Genomic DNA, 17,858 nt, shown 5'->3' with positions numbered 1-17,858 from the left:
GTGAAGGCTGAGTGCCTGGCAAAGCATTACTCCTCGAAATGCAGCCTGGGCGAACAAGAACTGACTGTCAATGACCATCCTGCGGTGACCACCCCGACCTACGAGCCATTAGAGTACGTACATTTCCGAGAAGTTGCAGTCCAGCGGCATCGTGCAAGGCTAGTCCCATCCAAAGGCATCTGGACCAAACTGTATTCCATCTCGGGTGTTGAAAGAGTGCTGTAAGGAACTTTTTTTTTTTTTTTCACTGAACACCACAGTACCATCAGATGCTGCACAGCGGCGGCGGAGGCATATTGGATGGAAGTGGGGGCGGGGCAAAAGTAACTCCTCCGACCAAAGGTCTCGGAATCATCATTACTCCTTTGCGCTGATACATAGGAGAAAAGAAACATGTGCATCCAAGAGGGAAGCACCGGCTTTGCAAACGATAATGGGGAGAATTTGAGATTGAGATAGGACAAAACAATAGTAAAAGCAGTGCACCGTAGGAAGAAGGAGAGAACTGATAATCGGATTTTAAGGCTGAGCGAAGGGGATCAAAGAGCGGTAGAAGGGAGCTGGAGTGCGGTCAGTATAATTAGGCTGGTGTGTTGGCAGAGAACATAGCCTGTCTGTGGCCCACTCCCACTTGCTGCCTTAAAGTGGTCGTTGACGTTTTTCTTGAATTTGTGCATACCTCTGCGAGAAGGGGGAGACTGCAGAAGGGTAGGTGGGAGCTGATTCCACGTTGCGATGAGGGAGTGGGGAAATGAGCCGAGCGTGTTGTTTCGTGACTGGGGAGGAAGAATACTGGTGAGTTGCGATGGATGATGTGTTGCAGATCTGGTTGTCTCACGAGTAGACATGCGGAATTGCGGTGCGGCTGCTGATGGTGGCAGAATGGCTTTCACCATTTCCGGACCCTCCACAAAGTGCAGCTTGTACAGAAAGCAGAGCCCTGCTACGGTACGGCGAATGTCGAGGCTCGGGAGGTATGATCCATCTCCAATTATGTGCAGGGCACGGCGCTGGATGACAGTGAGGCGGGCCAAGGTGGTGGGGGCTGCGCTCATCCACACCAGCATGCCATACTCTAACACAGGGCGGACAAAGCCACGGTACTCGATTGCCCAGTGCTTTGGGTCTAGCACAGCCGATGCCTTACGGAGGAAGCCGAGCCGCTGGGCTCCGCGTACTGCAAGCTGTCGGATATGGCTGCGGAATGCCAGCTGCATGTCGAAGGTGACGCCAAGAAGCTTGAGCTCCTCTACTTCTGGCACGACTGCTCCTTGGAAGCGTATTGCGTTCGGGGGGGGGGGGGATGGCGAGCGGTGGTGGCTGATGGTCAATGCCTGCGACTTTGTGGGCTCGAACTTGATACTCCACCTGCTTTCCCATGCTGCCAGTGAGTCTACTGCCTGCTGGAGGATTGCTGTCTCTTCTGGCAGTCTGAGTCGGGTGGTGATGCACTTGTAAAGAGTTGTGTCGTCGGCGTATACAGCCAGCTTCGCGCCATCAGGCAGGTGGTCTTCTGCGTCGTTGACGTACAGAAGGAAGAGGGTGGGGCCGAGGATGCTGCCCTGCGGCACGCCAGATTGGATTCGGTGGGTCGGTGAAGACTGCCCACCTATGACGACACGGATGTGGCGGTCTGTCAGGTAACTCCGGAGCCAGGCAAGGAGGGGGCCACTTATGCCGCACCGCTCAGCCTTGTGGAGGACGCCGTTTTGCGAGACCTTGTCGAAGGCCCAGCAATATCTACTGAAAGTACCCTGACGAGGCCTCAACTGACAGCTGCAAGGCTCCACTCATGCTGAAGAGGTGCTGAACAAACGCTTAGGTCCGTTGGTGCGACACTGACTCGCGCTGCACTCTGGTGTTCACGAGGTTTTGTCACGCTGGAACCGGAGCGTCTCTGTAAGTATGTATCCCTGCTGATGTTTGTGCTTGGAGGGCAATATAATTGGTGCTCTTCAGGCACAATCTTCCTCAGCCTACTCAAGCTCAACTGATGAGGGGTGAAGTGGGCAAATCCCCTTAAGCCAGACTCCCTATACGAACTCCCCGACTACTCCCTTCATAGGCACGATCGGCAGCACTGTAGAGGCGGAGGAGTCGCCGTGTATGTTCACTCATCCATCCCACACAAACACAAAACAATCATCACGATGAACAACTTCAAAAAGCTTTGGCTTGAACTTGACCTACCGAATGTATTACTTACAGTTGGATGCTCCTACGTTCCTCCAAACACAGATCCGTACACATTCTGCCAAAAACTGGAGCCCTGTCTAGGTCTGTGCTGTAACAGTTTTCCCCTGTTCTCTATAACTTTACACTCCCTCGCACCTCATGCGTCTTACGCCTGTCTATTAGCACCTTCATTGGCGCCATTGCCACATGTATACTATCACATTTTGCATATAACTGGTCGAGGCACGCTCAACCAGGCCACTTACTTTTCAAGTTTGATTAAACCTGTTACACTGGTAGCAGAGGATGGTTACTACTCTGCTTTTGGCAGGTGTTCTGGTCGCTCTGCTTACGCTCCTTGTACTCGTCGTTCGGCTGATAAACGATATCAAGACCGCTCAGCGCGTTAGCCAAGGAAACCGAACGATACATCCGAACTCGGAACCGTGGGAGCCAACACCCCGCCTTACGAAAGAGCCGCATGTGTTTGGAGGAGATTCCGCTACATTCAAAGAATGGACGTTTGCAATGGACATGGCCCTACGGTCGTTGGCACTCCCAAATGCGGCACAGAGGGTCGACTACGCGGCAGGATTTTTGACTGGAAACGCTCGTCTTTGGTTGATAGCGGCATTGGAAGCTAACCAAGTGTTTTCCGACTGGCCTGCTCTGAAAGCGGCACTTGGCGATGTGTACGGACCACGGCACAACGAGGAAACATCGCGTATGCGACTAATTTCCGCAGCGCAGCGCGGGTCGCTGGACGCATACATTGCTGCTTTCACTCGCCTCAGCCTGCAAGTGCCGGAAATCGACCACCACACCAGAGCGCTGCTGTTCGTCAGGGGTCTAGTGCCGCACATCCAGCGACAGGTCATGCGTGAGCATCCACGTACCCTGGAGCAAGCTGTCATGGCAGCAAACACCGTGGAGCAGTCGTCAGGGCCACCGGCGTCGGGGCCACCAGCCAGTAGAGAGTCGCGTTCCGTGCCCAGCTTCCGTGGTCAGGGCCTCCGCAAGCTGACGGACCAAGAGCGTGTCCAACTGCGAGCAATGGGACACTGCTTTGCTTGCAGGAAGCCAGGCCACCTCGCTAAAGACTGTACTGAGGGTGGACAGCGCTACCCAAACGCTGGTCGCCAGTAAGAAAGGGGGTGCGCTTACTGGCGACGACCCAAGCGCCCACGCCGGTACCAGTCGCTAACCGGTTCGGAGCTCTGGAGGTTGAAGACGTTGCTCTCCAGGAACCTACGGAGCCGGAGACACCCATAGCTGTAGGAAATAATTGTCCCGTTGCAGAAAGGTGTCATGTCAGCAACGTCAGCGTCGGCAATGAACCTGAACACGACCTACTGCGCATACAGGGAAAGATCGGCGGTCGCCGTGCAGTGATGCTGATAGATTCCGGTTCGACGCATGACTTCATTGCAGACAGTTTTGTTCGAAAGCATCATCTTGACACGGATGCAAGCTCAGCAGTGCTGAGCGTAACATTGGCGGACGGCTCGACCAGCGAGGTCCCGCAGATTTCCACACGCACGCTAAGGGTGACAGTCGGGGGCTTCAGTGAGGAACAGCACTTTACTGTGTATCCCCTGACTCGCTACGACGCTATTCTTGGCAAGCCGTGGCTTACAAGGAACAACCCCAGCATCAACTTCCGTACGAACGAAGTTCAGTTGGACGGTGAGCCCTTTGTTGCCAAATTGCCTTCAGCTAACCCGCCGACAGCCGACCGGCCATCTGTGGAAAGCATGTTTATCAGTGGCCGACAAGCTCGTCATGCCCTGAGGAGTGGAGCCGAGGGGTTTCTTGCATGGGTCACTGCTGCAAACGAGGAGAATCGTTCCGGGCCACAACTCCAGGAATCAGAGCAACAAGACATCCAGAACCTGCTCAAGAGGTACCAGGATTTATTTCCAGACGAGCTGCCGAATGAGCTTCCACCGAAGAGACCAGTCGACCATGAAATCCAGATAGAAGATGGAGCCAGACCACCGTCTCGACCCGCCTACCGCCTGCCGAAACCAGAGATGGACGAGCTCCAGTCACAGCTATCAGAATTACTTGAGAAGGGATTCATTGAGCCAAGTAAGTCGCCATACGGTGCACCTGTGTTTTTTGTGAAAAAGTCGGATGGTACTCTGAGAATGGTGTGCGATTGGCGAGAATTGAATAGAATTACGATCAAAAACAAAGCTTGTCTTCCTAATATTGATGACTTATTCGACACGATCCAGGGCAGTGCATATTTCTCCAAGTTGGACTTGCGGTCAGGCTACAATCAAATCAGAATTCAAGACTCGGATGTTTCTAAGACGGCCATTAATACGCCGTTCGGCCACTTCCAATTTAGAGTCATGGGATTCGGGCTGACTAATGCCCCGGCCACCTTTCAGTCACTCATGAACTCTATTCTGCAACCGCATCTCCGAAAATTCGTTGTAGTATTCTTGGATGACATTCTAGTTTTCAGCAAGACCTGGGAAGATCATCAGCATCATCTTCAAACAGTTCTAGAAACACTTAGAAATAGTGAGCTGTATTGCAAACAGTCTAAATGCGAATTCGGCGTGAGAGAAGTTCTCTTCTTGGGGCATAAAATCAACGGCACATCAATTTCCCCTGATCCCAAGAAGATAAGTGCTGTGGAAACATGGCCAACTCCGTCGTCAGTAACTGATGTGAGGAAGTTTCTTGGCTTTGCAAACTATTTCCGAAGGTTCATAGATCCACACTCGACCATCTCTCGTCCATTAGAAGAAATCACCGGAAAAAATTCACGCTTTGAATGGAGCGCTGCTAGACAGAAGGCATTTGAGTCTCTAAAATCAGCATTACTCGAGGCGCCAGTGTTGCAACTGGCCGATGTTGAGAAAAGCTTCATGGTAGAAACTGACGCAAGTGACTTTGCCGTGGCGGGTGTGCTCCTGCAGCAGGGAGAAGATATGGATTTGCATCCCGTAGCCTATTGTAGTCGGAAACTGTCAGCTGCAGAACGCAACTATACTGCGGCCGAGAGGGAAACGTTGGCTGTGGTATTTGCATTAAAGTGCTGGAGAATCTATCTATTCCGCCACTTTGACCTGATGACTGATAATATGGGTGTTGTCTATTTACGAACCAAACCGACTCTCACCAAGCGTGAGGCAAGATGGGTAGAGTTTTTAGCTGACTATGACTTTACGGTCTTTCACAAACCAGGAAAGAAAAACATTGCCGACCCGCTTTCACGCCGTCCAGATCTGTTCAGTGATTCTGAAATAGGCGGGTCATCCTATCCTCCTAACATTCAGTTGAATGCCATAGAGCATACCCTAGAGATTAATCCAGACTTAGCGCAGTTAATTGTCAGCGGTTACAAGTGCGACAAGGATCTTGCTCCCATTATCAGGAGACTGAAAAATTCAAGCCATGACAATCTGCACGACCGTTACCTTCTAAATGAAACACCCGGTTATCTTTATCTCAGATCTTCACCACAGAACAGGTTATGCATTCCAAAGAGTAGCAAACTCCGACTCGCCCTGCTTCAAGAATACCATGACTGTGTGACTGCGGGGCATCCCGGTCGAGATCGCACCTATTTCAGACTCTCTAGATATTTCTATTGGCCCAGAATGGGACTGGATGTAAAGGCGTTTGTCAAGTCATGTGACGTCTGCCAACGAGTTAAAGGCGGCCAGCTAAAAACTGGTCTCTTGCAGAATTTACCAGTGCCCAGTCAGCCGTGGGCGGATATCTCGATGGATTTTATCATGGGTTTGCCTAGGACCGATACAGGTCATGATGCTATATATGTATTTGTAGACCGCTTGACAAAGTGTGTACATTTAGCACCTACTTCCTCTAGTATTGGCGCTAAAGGAATTGCTGATCTGTATATTCAACATGTATTTCGACTTCATGGTTTGAGTTCTAGTATTGTATGTGATCGCAAGATTTACGGCAGCATTTTTTCAGGAATTGTTTGATCGCTTAGGAACGAAACTAGCATTTAGTACTGCCAATCACCCTCAGACAGATGGCCTAACTGAACGAGTAAACAGAATAGTAGAGGATGTGCTGAGGGCTTTTGTAAATCATAAACAAGATAACTGGGATATGCTCCTACCTCTCTGTGAGTTTTCTATCAACAGCGCTACTCAATCATCTACAGGAAACACACCGTTCTTCTTAAATTACGGTCTAAATCCCAGAGCGCCACCCGACTTCCTCAACCCTATTCAGGGAGGCAGAGATTCAGCTGATTGGTTGCAAGCAAGACAAGACGCGGTCAAGATCTCACAAGATGCGCTAGTGGCAGCTCAAGCTCGTCAGGCCTTCTATGCAGATCGGACAAGGGTCGAGGGAAAGCTGAAGGTGGGAGATTTGGTAATGGTCTACCGGGATTTCCTCCTGACTCCTGAAGCTCGGGACCGACCATCCCATAAATTACGCCCCAAGTGGTTTGGCCCCTTTCCTATAACCCACGTGGTCGGCCCGAATGCCTACAAGCTCAAGTTGCCTCATACCAGCCGCTGTCACCCGGTATTTAATGTGTCGGCACTCCGTGCCTACGAGAAGAACGCTATTCCTAATAGGAGACAGCCTACGCCTCCGCCTATCACGGACCTTGATGGTCATGCCCGCTATGTGGTGGAGAACATTCTCAGTCACCGCCGCCGGCAGAATCAGCTTCAGTACCTAGTCAAGTGGCAAGGCTACTCTGATGCCACTTGGGAGCCTGAACATTATTTGTTGGATGAATCTGGTAATGACATTGTTCCACTTCAGAAGTACAAAACCTTGGCTTCTGCCCGCTGAGTTTTGCAGTTGAACTTCTAGTTTCACCTTACACATTTGTTGAGCTTATTACACTTTATTTGCATGGAGTTTCAGTCGTCTTATTGTGTTACTTCAGTGCGAAGCCTTTTTTTCGTCTCGCACATGTTTGCGCTTATTGTACTCTATTCCACTTGAGCATTTGGGTTATAAGCTCCTTCCTCTCCATAGGAGGGGGATGATGTAACAGTTTTCCCCTGTTCTCTATAACTTTACACTCCCTCGCACCTCATGCGTCTTACGCCTGTCTATTAGCACCTTCATTGGCGCCATTGCCACATGTATACTATCACATTTTGCATATAACTGGTCGAGGCACGCTCAACCAGGCCTCTTACTTTTCAAGTTTGATTAAACCTGTTACATGTGCTATATGAACTCTCCGTTTCTATTGGTAGGAGGCATGAACGCAAAACACACCTCATGGCTTCCCACTGATAGAGCTGGCGACCTACTGGATACTGCAGGATTAAACCGGCCTACTAAGCCAGGAAAACCGTAGCCGCCGCGGTTAGCGGAGATTTTCTGTTGTTGGTGCTCTGGTGTGGAACGGTCTCCCTGGTGAGGTCCGCACAATTACCCGGCTACCTGAGTTTAAGCATGCATATGTACCATACGCCTGTAGGGAGTAGTAGTTCGAGTTGCTGCTGATAACTCTGCTCTCCCTCCCCTTGCAGTTCAGTAATCCTCACGTAGCATCACACATACATCGTATTCTCTCTCTCTCCCCCCCCCCCCCGTTTACTCGCAGTTATTAGTATCCTATTCTCTTACTATGTGCTTCCACAGCCTTTACTAGGCTAAGCCTTCGCCGTCATCCCGTTTGAATGAGCGAAGTGAAATGAAAACCAACCAACCAAACCAGCACGTGTCTTTTCCGACCTGTATCCTGCCTCGACGTAGTCATCTCCACTGTGACGTACCAGAAGAAGACCTATCTGTCACATCATATAATCCTGTCGGAGCGTCAGATCATGTACTCGTCGGAGGACATGTGTCCATTGCATGCACACCACAAGCACCAACACCCCAGCAACACGTCGAAACTTGGCGCTGGAACTGGGACCCTGATCGCGTCGTCGCACTGAAAGGAGCCCTGGGCTCAATGCAGCTTTTGCCACCAGCTGAGGAAATTCCGCAGTTATCAATGTCAGAACTCTGGTCGCATTGGCATTTTTTTTTTTTTTTTTTTACTAAGGCCACAGCTTCCAATCATGACATGCAAAGCAGCGTTGCAGCATCGCAGGCATGAATCGTGGACGTGGTGACGGGGTCTGATGTGCTCCACCGACCTAGGGTCACGGCTTCACTGCACAGCAAACGCGTCACTCGCTTACCAACACAGCATTGTTTGTTTGTTTGTTTTCTTTATTTGAATTCGCTAAAACCAAACGGACGGAACTGTCCAGTGACAAGGGAGCGAATGATGAGCGTCATAATCACTATGCATCAAAACATCTCAGGACAAAATGAGACAGACTATATTAAGGAAGGGTCTGCACAACACTTGTACATAAAGGGGAGTACGAGAACAAAGGCGCGGCAGAAGTCGAAGCAAGAAAGCAATCAACGCCAGAGATATTTTTGTCCACCAAAAACAGAGAGAGAGAGAGAGAGAGCATACTTGTACTGTACTAAATTCGCACCACGACGTAAACACCAGTCTCGCCCAGGTCGGCGACCATGGATGACTCACAGCTTCTTTGCAGCATTCAACTCAAGTATCAGCTCTACCGTCATGATCAGTATCTCAGAACTCAAACTTTCAAAGCGCTGAGAACTGGATCGCGTTCGTTACTCAACGCAATAGGACCACTACACAGCTGAGAGAAGCCAAATCCGCCTTTGTATCCGCTCCCGCGCAAGGCGACGTAACTGGTGTGCAGGAGCGAAACCTGTACAAGTTATTGACGTCACTGCGGTCGTCCCCGTTCAAGGACCTCCACCTACTGTCGTGGACATGGAAATCCAGTCGCACGTCTAGCGGTCCCAGGGCGCTGGCCATGCAGCCATGGATACGCGGTACACACATGCATTTATGCGCTACAGCGCGCTGGTACGTGGTCACATCGGATCTGCAGTACACAGTACATGTATTTTAGCAAACGAAACATTGGCTAGATCAGATGGAGAAAAGGCGGAAGCGTTTTATAATCTTTTTTTCATTTCTGAAAGCCAGAAGTGCGTCACCGGACCAACAAAACTTAAGCCGTACCAGAGATAGGCGTGTCGCGCATCATCGGAAGCGAACTGAAGGAAATCATCACCACCCTGGAGGAGGTCAGAAAACTCCTTTACGCACTTGATTTCCGGAAGTCGGCTGGGTACGATGGCATCCCGACGAAATTGATTGAGATCACTGCAGAGGAAATAATTATTGTGCTCCCTCGCAACGCTTTGCAATGAGTCCTTCTCGCGAGGCGAGCAGCCACAGGACTGGGGCGACGCCACTATCAGTCCTCTACACAAGAAAACCTCTCGTGCAGAGATAACCAATTTCAGGCCAATCTCCCTCCTGAGCGTTGTCAGCAAGGTTCAGGAGAGGATTGTTCATCAACGCCCACATTGAGCCCCACCTACCGGCCGACTTATCTGGTTTTCGATCTAAGGATAGCACTGAAATACAGCTCTCCCGCCTAGTCCATGAGATTTCCGCCAGCCGAGATGCCCGTCACATTGTGTCAGCATGCGTCTTTGACTTATCAAAGGCCTTTGACGGAGTTTGGCATGCTGGCCTCCAAGCTACCTGACTCGCCGCCGACAACGCGTCAAGGTTGGCTCCGCCTTTTCATAATGGAAATCCATTCCAGCTGGAGTACCCCAGGGCTCTGTCCTGGGGCACCTTCTTTTCCTGGTGTACACGATCGACCTCCCCCCAGCATGTACAAACTCGCACTCCAAATGCACCCAGTTTGCCGATGACACGGCACTCATCGCGACACATTACACGAGGGATTTATCAGCTGCATTCCTCCAACGTGCCGTGGACGCAGCCAGACGATGGTTGAAGGATTGACATCTCCTCGTCAACATCACGAAAATCTTCGTCCTTTCCTTTCAACCACACCATATCATCCACATCACGCTCCAATCGACTCTGCTGTAGCAGGTCCAATAACATAGGCACTTTGGCATTACACTCCAAGACGATATGCGATGGACCCAACACATCATATAAATTACCAACAAAGCCAAAAAACTACTACACCAACTCCACAAGACGCGCGACACAATGAACGCTTCCAGCCTATTATTAATATACACGACCTACATCCGACCCGTTCTCGAATATGGCAGCCTTGGTGTTTGTACTCAGTGCGCAGCATTTGGGTATGTGACACTTTGTGATGTCAAACCTGCATGGACACGATCCGTACATTCCTCCATTAAAAGCCCTGCGCTTAAACTGGAGACTGCGCTTGTTTATCTTCGAAGCCCTCTTGGAATGCGCTTATAATAGAGACTGGGCTTCTACAAGAGACTGCGCTTGTAATAGAGATACGCATGTTATTTCTCAATAAGGATTCTGCTATATCTGGTTTCTACAGCAGAAAGGATGGTTGGCAATGGGAAGCCAACTCTGAACTACATTAGCCGCCATCAACATGGACAGCTTCAAAATCGACACAGTATCTACTGAGACGTTTTCTTTCGCTACGCGGATAACACTGTAACTGCTGTGGAAATACCAGAGGAAACTGAATCCTTATTGTTTTAAAAAGGTAAACAGCAAACGCCCAACAAGCAACTTCGCACTTCAGTAATCATACGAAGATGGTGTCTTGTAGCTGTAGTTTCGTGTAGTGTACTACTCCCTGGTCATATCTACCAAAGTACTCAGAAAGAAAAGAGAAAACCAGACCCGTTCACGATGCGTGAATCTCCAATAGCCAAATAGACAATTAACTACAAATTCGCAGTTTGCAAAGCCACATGCCACCTAACTTTATGTAAAGAGATTAACGCGGGCTCGCAGCTCATGCGATAACATTGCACGACACTGACGGACGGTACTGACGTTTCACAACTAACTGGCTGTCAGCTCTAGCGCAACTTGGATGCGCACTCCAACAGCCTGCCAACTTGGAAGGTTCTAAGGTATTATGATAACATAGGAGGGGAAGGTGGTGTTAGTGGACATAATGGCGTAGCTCGTAGTTCCTTGGTCCCTTTTTCTTTTCTATGAATTTATCCTTGGCTCTGAATCTCGGTCCTTTCTAACACTGCCACAGTGCATGCATACCTCTCCATGCACCCGCTAATTTCTATTATACTGGACAGCTTCTCAGTTTTAGCCGAAGTCACAACTTCTCCTGACATCCTTACCCTATCTACCATGACTTGCTACATTTGTCACCTTTTTTCCTTCCACGCACACCAACCCTGATTTCCAGTCCGCACTTATCTCCTTTTGACCGGTTTTCCTGGCCTCTTTGTAGTTGTACATTGTACTGTTGAGCCACCGAAGTAAAATAAATTCAATACAACACAATGCAGTACACTCTGATCATTTCTCTTTTCTCACCTGCATCGACCCGCAACACTTACCCTGCACAACTCCAGCACCACTAACTGTTTGATATTTCCACTTTCACAGTATCACCCTTTCTTAGCACCATCAACTGCCTATTAACTCAGGCCACTACAAAGAATTCTGCATATTCACTGCAACTAGTGTTCAGAACCTCTTGATTTTGGTTATATTCCGACTTCGGTGCGTAGTCTTTGCCATGGACAATAGCATTGCAGACAGGAATAGCCATCCTTCCTTTGATCAACCCAGTCAGAGTGATGTCGCAGCAAGCAGTTACACTCACAACGCTTCGGTTCAACATGACCAATCACACAGCTCAGAGACACTCCAAAGATCGGCGACTCAAAATGTCCAGCTTAACCAAATTCCGGATCATCAGCTGGATGCCAACAGCTTGAGTGAGGCAGCGAACGTTCCGTCCTTGTCAAAAGTCACCACCGGCATGGGCTCCGTTGTAAATACAGGACAAGATCACGATGTATTTGCACGTTCGGGTGGTAGTAATGTGTTCATATCACCCGTCCTAGCAAGGGCTCTACAACGAGAACAACAACATGCCCAACAGCAGCGCATCTTGAGCTCACCTGAAATGCCACCAAGTTAACACGCAGGTGACAAGCCATACAAGTGCACAATCCCGGGCTGTGAACTGGCATTTTTAACGTCTTCGTATCTCAAATTACAACTTCTCACCCACCTTCAGCTGGTGGCAGACTAATACAGCACACCATTACCCTGACACACATATCCCATCGAGCATGACTTGCCATATTTGCAACGTCCATATTCCACGCACACCAACACCTATGTTTAAACTACACACCTACACCCCTAACGATTACCGTTCCTCACCTGTATATATCAGGCAGTCCTGCACAACTCCAGCACCACTAACTGAGATATATTCCCACCTGCATCTCAACATCGTATCTCATTACCATCAACTTCCTATTAACTCGTACCACCACCCAGATTCATGCCTATTCACTGCAACCATTGTTCAGAACCTCTACATTTTGTTTCTGTTTCAACTTGTGTATTTTAGGCTTTGCCATGGACAACAGCAAGTCAAGAGAGATGAGCCATTTTACCTTTGATCAACTCAGTCAGAGTGGTGTTGCATCAAACCCCTACGCTCACAACGCTTTGGTTCCACAAGACCAAACACGCAGCGCACCGACACCATTCTCCTCCCTTCAAAGTTCGGCGGCACCAAATCTTCAGCTTAAGGATCACCAGCACTATGACAACTTGTGTGATGGAGTACTTTTTCCGTCCTTGCCACACGTGTCCACGGGCGAGAGCTCCAATGTAAATACAGGACTCGTACATCATGATGTGTTGGCGACTTTGTGTGATAGTAAGGTGATATCAGCACCACCACATATTTCAAGCTTACTTGCCATACCACCAAGCCAACACGACCTCAGTAAGCCACGACCACAGAGTAGCGTCCTTGGACAACAGCTATCAATGAAAGAACCAGAAAATCCAGCCTTGACATTCTCCTTCGACCTAAGTTCGGCGCCACCCAACCTTCCCCCTAGGCTAATGCCGAATGACCAACACAAATCCAACAGCGTGGGGGATGCAGCACGCTTTCCGTCCCCGCAGCAAGTCATTACCGACGTGGGTTCATTTGCAAATATAGGATTCCCACATGATGTGTTTGCGCATTTGGATGACACGAATGCGATGGCAGTGCCAAGGCAAGGACGACAACGTCTCCAGCCACATCATATTCCAAGTTTACCTGGAATGCCACAAAGTCGTCATGAGCTCAGGGAGCCACTACCACAAAGCACCTTACTTGGTCAGCTACCGGCAATGAAACACCCTGATAACTCAGCGACACCATTCCCCTTCCGACCACTCTTTGAGCCTAACCTACCCAACAGCTGGGGTGATGCAACAATTTCGGCGTCCTCGTCACAAGTCTCTACCGGCACCGGATGCATTGCAAATACAGGATTACCTCATGATGTGTTTGCCTCTTCGAGTGGAAGTGATGTGTTGCTATCACCATTACTAGCAAGAGACCCGCAACGAGAACAACATCTCCATACGCCGCAACTCCCGAGCTTACCGGAAATGCTACCAAATCAACACGACCTCAACGAGCCACTACCACAGAGTAACTTACTTGGACAGCAGCTGTCGACTAAAGAACATGCAAAATCAGCCAATGCCAAACTAGTCTGCCCGGAATGCAAAACGAGTTTCTCATATCCGTCGGAGCTCAAAAGACACATGACAGTGCACACCGGTGAAAAGCCATATCGTTGCACGGATTGTGGAAACGCCTTCTCGCGGAAGAGTAGTCTAACTGTACACATCCGAAAACACGCTGGGGAGAAGCCATAATATCATTGCGACAGATGCGAAAAACCTTTTTCTGACCCATCAGCAATACCCGTCCACAAGAGAACACACACAGGTGAGAGACCATATCAGTGTGCAATCCCGGGCTGTGAACAGGCATTCTCACAGTCCGGCAATCGCAACCTGCATGTGCTTCGCTACAAGGCGAATGTCAAGAAGCAAACCAAACCTGTCAGTGGATGCAACTAAACAGACACTGCTCTATTGGACGAGCATTTCCAGTTCAAACACGACAATGTCGGCAGGAGCACCAAATCAGAAGATAACAGCGCCAGGAAATGCGGTTATAGGGGTGTACGTTTTGGAAACATGCTTTCTGTGTTGGCGTGCACTGTGTGGAATTTGAGTAATAGAATGATCTGACAAGTGTGTGTGTGTGTGTGTGTGTGCATGTAGTATCCTGGCCTAAACTGCATTTGCTGCTGCAGTCATCCTAACACCCTCCGCTATCAACACAGTCACGTCTTTGATATGTATAGGATATTGACCAAGACGAGGTCTATATGGGAAATATAGGCCGAGTAAAAGACCGAGGTCCGCCGAGGTCTTTTACGAGGCCTATATTTCCCATATAGACCAAAGTCGAGGTCAATATCCTATTTATCACGATTCCTTTGCCATAACTCCAAAATTTGAACCTTTATGAGCCATTTTAACCTTTTTAGAATAGCATTTGTACTATAGTGTACATAGGATGTTGCCTATTTTGGGTACAACACTGTAAGAACAACAGAGTTCAGCATCTGCAGCACAGTGGCTGGGTGGTATAAGGGGTTGCTTGAGATTCATACTGTTGTGAGTTCGAATCCTGCTTGTTCTCTTCCTTTGTCTTCTTTCTTTCAATTTTTCTTTTTGAAGTGGAGAGAAAATTTCTAAGTCCCTCCAAAGTCGAAAGATTACAATGCCTAAGTGGTCGATACAAGCGGTCGATATAAGCGGTCGATATTGCGGCGATATGGGTGATATAGGACCAGTCAAGGATCACGAGAATTAGTGGAGGTCGATATAGAAGAGTGATAAATATATATGTTGGACTCAGTAGAGCGTCCAGCCCCTATATGATGTCCAACCCCTATATAGAGTCCATTGGTCCAAAATCCACTGTACAGAGTCCAAACTTGGAATCAACTGTGAGCATAAAGTTTAGATGAACATCACTCCCTGTATAGAGTCCAGCCAATTGGCTTCACCCCTATATAGTGTCCATTGGTCCAAAATCAACTGTACGGAGTCCAAACTTTGAAATCAACTATAACAAGTCTTTATGTGGACAACACTTCCTGTATAAAGTCCAGCCAATTAGGCATCCCCTATCCAGAGTTCGAAATTAGACATATGATCTGCTGTAAGCAGTGAATATTAACCAGAAAACGGCCTCTCCCTTTAATCCTTTACATCATTCACTTGCACTTGAAAACACCGCCATTCCGGCAACAGGCTCTCAGCTGCACCAAATAAATAACTTTGCCAATATTTCGCCCATTGGGCATCATCAGGGCATTGAGGAAGGGGAGGCCAAATTACGAAATATAAAGACGAATAATGCAGGCAGATGAATGTTCTAGAACTAACACATCATGGTGACACAATTGGCAAGGCCAGCAAACTAAACAATCATCACTTGTAAGGTGACCTAAACAAAACGAAAGATGAGAAAACTCACACATACACACAGACACAATTTGGCAAGAAAACTAACACTAACACTAACACTAAAGTTTACAATCATCACCTGTAAGGTGACCTAAACAGAAGAAAGAAGACTAGTAAGACTATCACAGCACGTACAAGAACACTTTCAAGTGTGGGAATGCTAAAGGCGATCTATGTATATGACAGCGGTGTATGTGCAAAGTATGTGTATGTGCTGTGTCAGGTGGTAAAGTCCAGTGGTAGTTCGAGGAGATGGGTGTCGATTCCAGTGACGATCCGGTGACATCCAATCAGTCAATTAGGCGCCAGCCGTCATCGCAATTGACTGCTGGTTTGCGCTTCCTTATCTCGATAGCTTCAAGCAGTTTCCTTGATGGTATCATTCACTTCTCAAGATAAAAAAATTAGTATTGAGGCGCCACTGCAGCCACTTCATTACATGAAAAACCCTACAAACACCATTCTCAAATCAAGTGGTCTCTTCGCAGACGCTGCAAATTACAATATCTCAATCATGTAGTGTTGCCAAATTATTGTGCACGCACACACACACACATGCACACACCCACACAACGCCAAGAAAATACCTAGAAAAAAACCAAGAATCGAAAGATAATAATGGAGAGCCAAGGATTAATTATTTGTTTTCAAATTATTGTGCGGGCGCACACACACACACACACACACACACACACACACACACACACACACACAAACTTATACAACGCCAAGAAAACACCAAGAAAAGAGTAGAGACACAATACACACGCAACTCCAACAGCCATGCAAACATCCACCCATTTACACGTAAAGTCAAGAGGGATAACAAATAATTATACGAAACGAATGCATACGTGGCCGTGGGCGGATGCACGCACGTTTACATACATGTACATGTAGTAGTGTAAGAGAGTATCATAGTGCAGTAGTCAGCATAATACTAGCACATGCTGAGACTGCAATAGCAAGCTTCACCATTGCTCATGGCCATGCAAATGTTCAGCAGCACTCAGTTCCGCAAGCTTCTGAAGATCAGCACACCTGCAACAAATAGATAGCACAAGGATACGCTTATTACCCTAATGATGCATGGGAGCACACAACTACCAAGTTCTCAACGAATGTGATGCTCAATGAAAATCCATCCACTCAAAGACCTGTGAACAGGTGACGGCGGGGACAATAATCTATTAGTAATACGAGGAATAAGATCGTTTGTGCACACTCAAGACGCACAGACACACCACCATACATGTAGTGTACACAGTGTTTCACTTCACTGCAACTAAATTGAAATGAGATGATTTGAACAATCTGTACAGCGTTGCCGTCCGTCAGTCTTCCCCGAGATGGAAATGCAATGATTTGTTGTCACAAGGCAGTTTCACTGACACAGTGTCATGTTTGTCACATCAAAACGGTTACTTCATGGAATACGAGTACATGATGTATTAGCTTGAAGCTTTTTCTTGTCATCGGCATACAAGAAATCCTCCTACTACTACTACTACTACTACTAGTACACTGGCACTGCGTTTGTGGATCCCATTGTATTTGACATCATACTAGAGCCTAGTAGAGGAAGAGTGTCGTGGAGTTCACATAATTATCATAGGGATAAAAATACATTTCTCATGAAACAAAATAATAATTGATGATAGCTAGACGATCGTATACGATTGATGCAAAGTCCTTGCAGTCCTTGAGGACTATTACGAAATGGTTGATTACTTTTAGGGCATTCATTCAAGCAACATCAAACAAACGCGATATGCTCCTTGAAAAATGGAAAAAAAATTCAAGCATATTACGACAGAACAGCAGACCAATCGAAACGAGTAAAAGCTTCCTTACCTCAGTCATCGTCCTGCCATGTAGTTGGACAGCCTTTTGACACGGTGGTACAGGCAGCTCTTGTCCAGACAAACAGGATATCCTTGTGGCGTCGAACGAAAGAGAGTGTCAGTGTATCTGACTCGTCAGATTGGAACTGTGCTGAACTTTTCTCGTTCTCCGCTTTCTGCTTTCATCCCTCGCTCTGATGAAACTGTTCAAACGTCTTACTGGCAGCAATGGCCAGCCAAACAGGGGATCCTTGTGGCGTCGAACGAAAGAGAGTGTCGGTGTACCTGACTCGTCAGATTTGAACTGTGCTGAACTTTTCTCGTTCTGCAATTTCTGCTTTCATCCCACGCACTGATGAAACGTCTTCCGAGAACCACAAGACGCTTTCCAGATTTGATTTTGAACGTCTCCTTATCCTCCTTGGTTACCTCGAGACAGATTACTG

At 48.1% G+C, this 17,858-nt stretch overlaps 1 protein-coding gene across 1 annotated transcript; it reads left to right on the top strand.

The window, feature by feature from the left end:
* Positions 1 to 3,036: 3,036 nt before the first annotated feature.
* LOC135805258 (uncharacterized) lies at positions 3,037 to 13,897 on the top strand. The gene is made up of 3 exons (XM_065319274.1): positions 3,037 to 5,275; positions 9,708 to 9,772; positions 12,579 to 13,897. Exons 1-3 carry the CDS (start codon positions 3,567 to 3,569, stop codon positions 13,895 to 13,897), a joined length of 3,093 nt encoding a protein of 1,030 aa, XP_065175346.1. The 5' UTR covers positions 3,037 to 3,566.
* The last annotated feature ends 3,961 nt before the right edge of the window (positions 13,898 to 17,858 follow it).

This window comes from Sycon ciliatum, chromosome 1 (genome assembly GCF_964019385.1).
Source record: "Sycon ciliatum chromosome 1, ocSycCili1.1, whole genome shotgun sequence".
NCBI classification, from domain to species: domain Eukaryota; kingdom Metazoa; phylum Porifera; class Calcarea; order Leucosolenida; family Sycettidae; genus Sycon; species Sycon ciliatum.
This window is presented reverse-complemented; position numbering and strand designations above follow the sequence as displayed.

Bases quoted from the DNA above. Each gene is read 5' to 3' on its own strand.
- LOC135805258 (XM_065319274.1), top strand. From the start codon at position 3,567: ATGCTGATAGATTCCGGTTCGACGCATGACTTCATTGCAGACAGTTTT. The intron at 5,276-9,707 runs TATGGGTGTTGT...GACTTATCAAAG, and splicing joins TTTGACCTGATGACTGATAA to GCCTTTGACGGAGTTTGGCA. The intron at 9,773-12,578 runs GTTGGCTCCGCC...TGTGTATTTTAG, and splicing joins GCCGCCGACAACGCGTCAAG to GCTTTGCCATGGACAACAGC.